The sequence below is a fragment of the Beta vulgaris genome, chromosome 9 (assembly GCF_026745355.1).
Source record: "Beta vulgaris subsp. vulgaris cultivar EL10 chromosome 9, EL10.2, whole genome shotgun sequence".
In the NCBI taxonomy this organism is placed as follows: Eukaryota; Viridiplantae; Streptophyta; class Magnoliopsida; order Caryophyllales; family Amaranthaceae; genus Beta; species Beta vulgaris.
The window spans coordinates 49,557,448-49,567,568 of NC_079210.1; the positions used below are offsets into that span (position 1 = coordinate 49,557,448).

Consider the following 10,121-nt stretch of genomic DNA (forward strand, 5'->3'; position numbering starts at 1 on the left):
CTTTCCCCTCTTCTACGCAATTAAATGAGAAATTAAACAATAAAAATGTGTATTGTTTTAAGATTCGAACCTATAACCTCTCATTTGATATGCTAAAGCACTATCCGTCTACACTACTGCAAGTTCTATTGACTATAAATCTAGTAAGTAATAGCAAACCATAATAGGACAACGAATAACAAAGCAATAAAAGACACACAAGAACTTTCACGAGGAAACTCAAGAACTGGGAGAAAAACCACGAATCTGCACTAGCAATCGATGAACGTTCAAGAAAGATTACAAAACACTCCAAGAACTCTCTCTCTCTTGAATATGAGAATTATAATGTAGAATACAATTATAAGTGTATTAGGGTAAGCCTATTTATACTCCTTTGGAATAAACGCGTTTCCGCGTCGAAATAAGCCGAAATAGCCCACCGTCCGATCGGCGACTAATTCGCCAACCAAATATGCAGGCGGACCCGATCGGGAGAGGCACACCTGAGTCCAATTCGTTGCTTCGCCCGAAGCCATCGGTCACTTCACAAAACGGCCCTGTTGTACTGCTCGTCTCGGATCCGATCGGGCGAAATCCCCATACAACCTTTTTAATGCCTTCTCCTTCTACGCAGCCTCATCTCCACACCCATACACCATCTTCAGCCCCATATTGACAATATATCCAACAACTATAATACTCAATTGGTCTTTTTTTTGGGGAAAAAATCATTTAAAGACAAGATAATATTTCTATTTTTTAAAACTTCATATGCACATTGATAATAATTCGGGGTGTATTGTCCGGGACATGAACTAATTAGTAATTTATATAAGTTTCGTCCCCACCTAATTAGAAAGTAAAGTTTAATATTTTCTTTATGGTAAAAAATATCACTTTGACTTTTATAATCGTCAAGGCACTTTACAATTATTACCGTTAATGTTCTGTTAGTAAAAAATGGTAGTGCGACTGTGATTACAATGAGAATCTTTTGTAAAACCATAAGAAATCTGATCACTATTCCCATTTCATGATCACTATGTGGCAACACGAATCTGTAATAATGAAAGAGTAAGAGTCATCTCAAATGAGATAAAGTTTTCAAAAATGAAAATAAGATTGTCCTAAATAAAAACTCTAATAACTGATATTATGAACAAATGAAGTAGGTACTAATAAACCGTGCAATGGAAGTATAATTTGCGCAGCTCAACATACAAAGATTAAGAAGTTAAGTAATTAAGAACACACAAAATCTACTAGGATATTGAATATGAGATGGTGATACAAATTAAGGGAATAATGCAATATCTCTAAAGTCTAAACTCTCTTTATATAAGTATCTCACTAACCATGCTTGCTGGTGGAGGTGGTGGGGAACGCACTTTGTGACTTTGAGGTCATAAGTTCGACTACACTACCTACTTGTGCTTGGGAGTAGGGTTCTCTTATATTCTCTCTAGTCTCAAACGTTGATTTGTGTAGCTGAATTGTCTGACTTACGAGAGATGTTAGGTCTGGTAGAAACCTTCTTCTTACTATTGGGTATTCAACTCCACAAGATTGACAAGAGTATCATGATCCTTGAAGATTCACATAACCTTATGCAATACTATAAGATTTACGTGGATGTCATCTAACTTAATTGATAAAGTCTTATGGGATTTCTGCTCGAGACCTAGGATGAAATCCTGTCTACATCATTGCGTTTAGTCGCTCATAAAAAAACTGTAAGATTTATGATTTTTCAAAAAAAAAAAAGAAATAAGAAATGTAGAGTTGAAAATGAAAATAGTGTTGGAAATGAGTGGTCAAAATCACAAGTTAGGGGTGGGCAATGTCAATTGTGTGTGAAGAAAAAACACACAAAAAGAAAGGAAATAAGACGGAATAGATAACAGATGCTTAGAAATAGGGCGGGAAACGTGGATGAAATGTCGAAATTACAGTTACTAAACTTGAGGCCATCCAAATATTACCACAATTAATCTCTAAACTTCCCTTTTTTTCCCTAATTAAACTCATTACACCAATCAAACTTCCCTAATTAATTAATTATCTTAGTTAATTAATAGGGGATCAGATCATCTTATCATCCCTTTGTACAATTAGTACATGCATTATCTATCTAATTACTATTATAACTATTATTAATTAGAACACTTAAAAACACAAAACCAAAAAAAAAAAAAAGTGGGAGATCATCAAAATCAAGATCAAAATGGCGCAAGAACAAATGAGGAGGAGCCCAGAAAAAGAGATAAAAAGTGGTGGAGGAAGTGATAGCATTAGTGTTACTAATAAAAATAACAATGTGAGTGGCGTACGAGGTGGCGGCAGCAGCGGCGGAGGCGGCGGAAGCGGAGGAGGGTTTAAATTTAATGCACAAGCGGCTGAATTTGTGCCTAGATCATATAGTTGTAATAGTAGTTATACTAATCATCAAATGCCATTATCTACAGGATATTTTTATCCATGTGTGCAATTTTTGCAAGATGGGGATCATGTTTTGGGTAGTCATTCTGCTGATTGGTTTTACGTTAATCCTTCGCCGACTACGTCGACCCATAACAATAATAGTAATAGTAATAGTAATAGTAGTAGTAATAATAATAATGTTACGAATAATGATGTTAGTCCTATTCAGACTACACGTATTATTATTTCCAATTCCCCGTCTCAATCTCACCCGAACTCGCCACGAAATTCCGTTACTGATGATCTCCAACAAAAGATCATTAAACAGGTTAGTATTTTTATTGTGTATATGAATGTATGTTACTTTCATCAAATTATTGCCTTGATTTCATTTCATATTAATAAAGCTTGCTTGTTTTGTAATGTAAGTCAATGGTGCATATATATCATGGTGAAATGGGAAAAGGTCTTTACTTGTCTAATTGATTTCTCAGAAATTTGTCATGTTTTCTAATATTGAAATAGATTATAAATCAATGTCCCATATAATGGTCACATTTCCTAATATAAATTGAATTATAGTTGGTTCTCCTAACATACCTCCACTTAAATGGGAGTGGTGGAGCTAAGATGAGAATAAGACAACTAGTATGATAATGGTTTTTTTTATATAAATGACAAATCCTCAATTATGAAGGGTTGAGACAATGTGACAATTAATTCTTGACATTCGGACATTTTACATAGCTCATTCTAACTACTTACTTGGGTTTCCGTATTTTCTACCTCGTAAATTAATATGATAGTTTTTTATGATAGCTTATAAACTCGCTTAGGGAAAAAATTTCCATGTTGAATTCCAATTTTTTTATTTTTTTAGGGAAAAGCTAGCTAACAATAATTTAAGGACAAATTGTCCACCAAGAGATAGGGAGCCACTTCCGGGGGACAGTGGTTCTCCCAAATTTGTTCAACTCCAAAAGGGGTTAGCTTAGCTAATTTGTCGAATTCCACTTTATTGCTATATTTGCTAATTTATTCTCATAATTGTTTTTTTGTTGCAAATTGAGAGTGAAAAGAGAGCCAAATTCATCTTTTAATTAATGTGGCAGGTAGAATACTTATTTAGTGATTTGAGCTTAATGGCAAATGATACCATGTCAAAACATGTAAGCAAGGATCCTGAAGGTTATGGTAAGAAGCAATTATTAAGTATCATTAAGTTAAGACACTAAATAATCAAATTACTCCAGTTTAAGAAAAGTGTAATTCTTACTTTCATTCATTTAATTGGTTGATGTTGTAGTTCCTATTCCTGTCATTGCATCTATGAAGAAAATTAAAGCCCTGGTTACTGACCATCATTTGCTTGTCCAAGCTCTTCGCTCATCTACCAAACTTGTGAGTACTAATTTCTAAAGAATCACACCTTTTATAAATGTGCTTTGACTGCATGTAGAACTCTTGCAAATTAAGTTGGTATAGATTTATTTTAGGAATGCATTTTGTGAATCTAAGGTCCGGTTTAATAGGTAGTAATAAATGACGGTAATGGTAATGATATTCAATGTATATCTATTACGATAATTCTCATGACAATGTCCATGGTAGCGAACTAGCGATAATTTCATCACCAAACACTTGGTTTCCAGTAGAAATTTCTGTTGATACTATGAACCATCTTTCAAAACAGTAGCAGGTGGTAACAATTTTTATGTATAAACATAATTTGAGGGTAAACAAACATTATCATGGAGTATCAAGACAAACAAACCCAAATGACAAAGAATTCACGCCACGTTTGGTAGTTGTTAATGAATTGCGGTAATGAGAATGAATTTTAAGTGTAATTTTATTAGGGAAGCACCCTTAAAATCTCCATGGGGAAGCATTTTTCCTCCATGAGCAAGCAATCTTACCCCTAAACTTGTATTTTTGTCTCCAAGGAGAAACAATTTTCATTACCACTCATTACCACCTACAAGGTGGTATTGGATCGGAATGAAAATTCAAGAAAAAAAGTGAACAATTTAGGATAAATTAGCATTACCATTACCATGGAAATGGACAATGATATTTTCCACAAATTTACTTACAAATTCATTCTCATTACCACTATTTATGACCAACTACCAAATGGGCCGTCAGAGTTAAAGAAACCTGTTAAGAAGGAAATATCATAACATTGTAGTAGACTTTGATATGATTTTGCATGTACTGATGATTTCTGGGTTGGGTCTATGATATGACAATTTAAAGGTAATTAGTAAGGACAACAAGAAGGTCAAAAGAAGAAGCCCGTTTACAGAGAGTTACAGAGATGAGCTCCAGGTAAAAAATGTGAAATTCTTCCTGCAGCTATGCAATTTTTACACAGGTACAATGAAATTTTTATGGCTAATTCAGAGCTTATGAATTTTTACAGTGTCGTACTGTAATGGTTGAGAATTTGCCTGATGATCATTCTTACCAAAACCTTGAGAAAATATTTAGTGTAGTTGGCAGGTTAGTTTCTCTCTTAGCTCTTATTTCTTCTTAAGTCATTGTACATGTCTACTTTCTTGTTCACACAAAAAGTTCCTTCAATTATTTTTTTCGTGTAATCAGCGTGAAGGCGATTAGATTATGCCATCCCCCGGAAGCTAATCCTTCTCGTTCCAAGAATGATGTTATTATCAGTAACAAGGTAACGGAAATTTAACTATACGCGTGTAATTCAAGAAGTTTTGAACAATACTCGTAAGTGGATGGATGAGTTGCCTGAAGTACTTGTTTCTTGTGTATGGTTTGTAATGACAGCTTCATGCACTTGTGGAGTACGAAAATGTTGAAACTGCAGAAAGAGCGGTATGTGTTACTGTGTTAGAAGTGCATATAGCCTTGAAACTGCACCTATAAAACCATACATTTGTACTCAAATTCTTCTATGAAATGATCTAAGTATCTAACTACCAAACCTTCTAAAGTTCTATTATACTGTATTATTGCAACATCTTATAGTGCCTTGCATATTCAAGTGTTGAAATTACATATGCAGGCGGAAAAGTTGAATGACGAGAGAAACTGGAGAAAAGGAATGCGAGTCAGGGTGATGCTACGACGCTCGGTACTATGATCAATATCTTCAGCATACTGTTCTGTATTTTTTACAAGCAAATATTGCAGATCTTATTTCATGGTTTCTGAATATGATATTGCAGCCTAAGTCTGTTTTGAAGACCAGGAAATCAGACTTTGATATGCTTACTGATGATGATGAACCGTCATATGGTGATTCGCCCAAAGAAACTTCTTCCCAACTAAATGGTGCAGAATTTGTAACAGAGAACAATGTTGTAAGTATTACTGCAATTTTGTTGTCAATTACAGTACAAAAGCATGCTTCACTAAGAGTTTAAGGCCAAAATTATGGTACTACTTTAGTAAGAGATATAAGTATGCAACAGCTAACCTGACTCCAAAAAATAACCATATCTAAAGACAAGAAGTAAATTTGGTAACACAACGGACCCTTAGGTCTAACGGTATAGCTTTCTATCTCCCACATGGAAGACCAAGGTTCAAATCTTGATGGAAGCAAATTCCAATATTGTTGGGGAGAGGGGTTTTGGGGATTGTTGGCCCTCTGGGTAAGTGGCTGGCAGCTTAGAAGAAATTATCTTACCATGAGTTCTCGAGAGGAGGCCAAAAAAAAGGTAAATCTGGTAAGTAATTCGATCATTTACAAAGAAATGTCATGCACACAATTTTAGTCAGTCCATAAAAGATTATGTTACTTAAATTCGTAATTTTGTCCCATTCAACCCATATAATATAGGTCTTTCCATTGTTTCTCTTAGACTCTCCTCATATCCTTGTGTTGTGGGATCATACACTCTCTTACAATCAATTTGTCGATCCTTACTACTACACCATCAAAAAAATCAAAAGTGTACATTATCCCGGAAGATTTCTCATCATGTAAGTGGTATACATACCACATGTCAATACATCCTTCTACTACCTTATTCAAAATATGCGTACCCAAGCCTAACAAGGCGCTTACTTATAAACAGTACTGTTACTACCTTTTGTAATTAACAACGGAGTCTTGTTTGCTATGTTACTCAGACACGGATTGAGTGTCTACTCGGATACGAGTGTCTAAGTGTTCGGCTCGGCTATTTTGTAGAAAAAACAGGGGAGAAGATATGTTGGAGCCTAAGAGGGTCATGGCCCCTGTAGCCCCAACATAACTTTGAAGAAAATTAATGATAATCAAGGGTTATATCTTGTTTTATAGGTAAATTGACCCCCCTCGACAACCATGATTAGAATTCTCTGTTAAACACCCCCCCCCCCGCAATCAAGTCTGGCTTCGCTCCTGAAAAAAAATCAAGTTTTTTAGTTTAAAATGAAGTATCCAAGTAAAGTGTCGTATCTGACACGACATCCCGTTTTAAAGATAGATGAAGGTGTCGGAATAACACTGCTAAATTGCATCACATGACACTTAAGTTTGTACTCTGACAGGCACAGCAAGCGGAAGAAACTTCAGGTGGCTTAAAAAGATTAGGATCAGGAAGGATGCGTGTTAAAACCAAAGGACGTGCCCAATGTCATAATGATCGTGGCTTGCTTTCTTCTCCTACGCATTCAATTGGTGCTGTGCAATGTGATACATTATTATTAACCAAACAAATAACCAAAGGACCAAGAATGCCTGATGGTACTAGAGGTTTTACTATGGGACGCGGCAAACCGATTACGAGTACCTCTACTACAACCTCACTTGTCGAGTGAGACTTTGCTACTAATTAATAACAAGTCCTTTATTGAATATTGTTGAGATAGATTCATTACTATACAACAATTTTATTTTCTTTAACAAAAAAAAAAAAAAAAAAGAGACTAGAAAAAAAAAGTGAAAGCAAGCAAGATAAATACTGCTTATACAAGTATATGTAAGATATTTTGTGAGTTTGGCTTTTGAAGATGTATTCTTTTTTTGAGCTGACATATGATAATAAGATTTCACAATTTTTCCTATAAAAAAAAAATTCAGATATTCGATCATGAAAACAGATATTTTGGATCGAATATTTGAAAATATCCAAAAAAAAACCCCATATTTCGGATATCCGAAATTAAAAATATTCGATTTATATCCGAACCAAAAAATTTCGGATATCCATTTAGAAAACTAAGAAAGATCGGATCAGATATTTGATTTATCGTATCACATATCAGATAAAGAGAAAACGTGTATAAGGCCAAGTTGGAATGTATTATTATTCCTATGTCTCTCTTTATCCATCAAAGTAAACATGGTGTAACCATTACAAGTTACTCTAATACCCTAACTAAAGGTACAAAAACCTAACTAAAAGTACAAAAATCAGTATACACTTTGTTTTCCAAATAACAGTTGGTTCATGTTTGGTTTTTTTGGATCATGAACGTCATCTCATAAAAAAAAAGAGTTCATCAAACAAAAAGCAATTTTCACCACTCACAAATACTCAAGTATTGCTGATACCTTGCCTAACTAATTTAACATCATGCTCCTGAAGTCTTGAGTTCTGAATGATGATGATCGATGATCCAAGCATAATTAAGTTATTAATATAGCTTCAGTATCATGAAGATGGGTTATGGCGTTAGAAAATGGGCTTGATTCAATTAGTTGTATTATACTCCCTCGTCTCTAAATAGAGTGTTCATTTCTTTTGGGCGCAAGTATAAACAAGAAATTATATGTAGGACCTTAGTTGTATTAAATCATAATTTAATATAGAAGTTAGTATACTTTTTATGAATACTAACTTCTATGTTTAAGGAGAGAGAGAATGTGAGTCATGTGGGAAGTGGGTGATATTATAAAAGTTGAACGTAAAATAATATTTTAATTGGTGGATCTATACCAAAAAAAGAAATGAGAGATCTATTTAAGACAAACATAAATGAAAAAATGAGCACTCTATATAGGGACGGAGGGAATAGCATATAATAACTTACAATAGATCCTCGTAGAGATGGCCAACAGTGTGGGCCAATCCAGCCCATCCAGCCTAGCCCGACTCTTGGGTTGAGTAGGTTGAACCCGCGAAAAGCCCGGTCCAGTCCAGCTCGAACCGTGAAATTGGTGGGTGGATCGTGGGCAAGATTTTTTGATCCCAGTCATGAAAGCCCGCTACTAAAACCGCCCAACCCGGTCCACAAAAGCGGTCCAGCCCGGCCCATGAACCGGACTAATCCAACCCAAGTAATTATTCAACCAAATTGTGTATATTTTGATCAAATTGTATACGATTTAATCAAATAGCATTATTATAATTCAATCAAATTCAAAAATAATGAAATCATTCATTAATATTAATAATTGTATATAATTTAATTTTATTAATTGTATATATTTTAATTAATATCAAAGGTTTTATGTACAATAATAAATGATTACATAACTTTGAAACAAAAATTCTCATGTTGGCCCGCCAGCCCGTTAGGCCAACGAACCGCCAGATTCGCTTCCCGAACCATGAAAACGGGTAACAGACCGGTGTGGGCTAAGATTTTTCAGCCCGTGGACCAGCCCACCCAAAACGTGAATTTCACGGTCTGGTCATGGGCCGTGAAATCTCAACCCAGCCCACTACAACCCACATACCAGCCCACCCAGCCCACACTAGTGGCCATCTCTAGATCCTCGGATCAAAATGTGCAGCTCATTAGTGATAACCTTGCAATATTAGGATATTTTTCTCCGGCTTATACCAATGTTGAAGACTTTTATGTTTTCTATATTTTAATTTGTTTAAACAAACGCCTCAGATCAAAATGTAATACCAAGAAAACTTAGATCAATATAGTCTAACATGCTTAGTAAGTAAAATGTAAGATGTAAGAGTTGATACAACCCTCTCACAATCTCGACAATAATAAGGGGAGGGGGTGTTAGGGTTTCATAGGAAATGAAAATATTAAAAGATTTTGATTGGTTGAAAAAAATTTGGTTGTCCTATTCAGAATTTACAACTGATTATAGGGGATATAATTTGTAAAATGTTTTACCTGTTTTTATTATTTACACAAACTTATACTTTCTCCGTTTTATAATACTCGTTACACTTTCTATTGTGGGAAGTTTCACATTAATTGCTACACTTTCTTTTTGGGCAATAAACTCTATATCTTTCTCCTTTCACATGGGTCCCTTTTCTTTTTACTCTCTACCTCTCTCTTCTCCAAAAATTGCCTAGGAGTCCGTGAATTAAGAACTGTAGCGAGATATATGAAATGGAGGAAGTATTAGAAGGTGTGTGTGACGACGTATACACGTCGACACCTCTGTTACTCCACCACAATTGTTCAGTATGTATATATGTCATGTCAAATACCAAAAATAAATTAGCTTGCAACAAGATTTGAACCCATGACATCTTGCTTATACATGACACAATTAACATCTCAACCAAATTTTAATAATGCTTTAAATGTCCACATTATTATATTTATATTTTTAAATGTTGATTTTTTTTCTTTGCTATATTTTAATGCCAATGGAACAAAAAAATGCATATGAAATTCGAAAAAAAAAATACTAGCTATCTTAATTGTCATGTAATCTTCTTAAACCAGCAAGGGATGTATTAGTAATTTATTCACGTCCGTTTCTCATAAACCCACAGATCCACGGAGTCTAATATTATTAGTTTACTATCTCAATACATGTATAACAA

At 34.6% G+C, this 10,121-nt stretch overlaps 1 protein-coding gene across 1 annotated transcript; it reads left to right on the forward strand.

The window, feature by feature from the left end:
* The first annotated feature begins 1,559 nt into the window (after positions 1-1,559).
* LOC104904463 (la-related protein 6C) lies at positions 1,560-7,424 on the forward strand. Its single transcript, XM_010692716.3, has 10 exons — positions 1,560-2,731; positions 3,516-3,597; positions 3,710-3,804; positions 4,663-4,734; positions 4,829-4,908; positions 5,011-5,089; positions 5,203-5,250; positions 5,441-5,509; positions 5,604-5,738; positions 6,916-7,424. Exons 1-10 carry the CDS (start codon positions 2,207-2,209, stop codon positions 7,183-7,185), a joined length of 1,455 nt encoding a protein of 484 aa, XP_010691018.1. The 5' UTR covers positions 1,560-2,206; the 3' UTR covers positions 7,186-7,424.
* The last annotated feature ends 2,697 nt before the right edge of the window (positions 7,425-10,121 follow it).

What these genes read in the sequence shown, in the direction of transcription:
- LOC104904463 (XM_010692716.3), top strand. Translation starts at nt 2,207, where the DNA reads ATGGCGCAAGAACAAATGAGGAGGAGCCCAGAAAAAGAGATAAAAAGT. An exon ending in CAAGGATCCTGAAGGTTATG is followed by an intron (nt 3,598 to 3,709) that starts GTAAGAAGCAAT and finishes TTGATGTTGTAG; the next exon opens with TTCCTATTCCTGTCATTGCA. An exon ending in GGGTGATGCTACGACGCTCG is followed by an intron (nt 5,510 to 5,603) that starts GTACTATGATCA and finishes ATGATATTGCAG; the next exon opens with CCTAAGTCTGTTTTGAAGAC.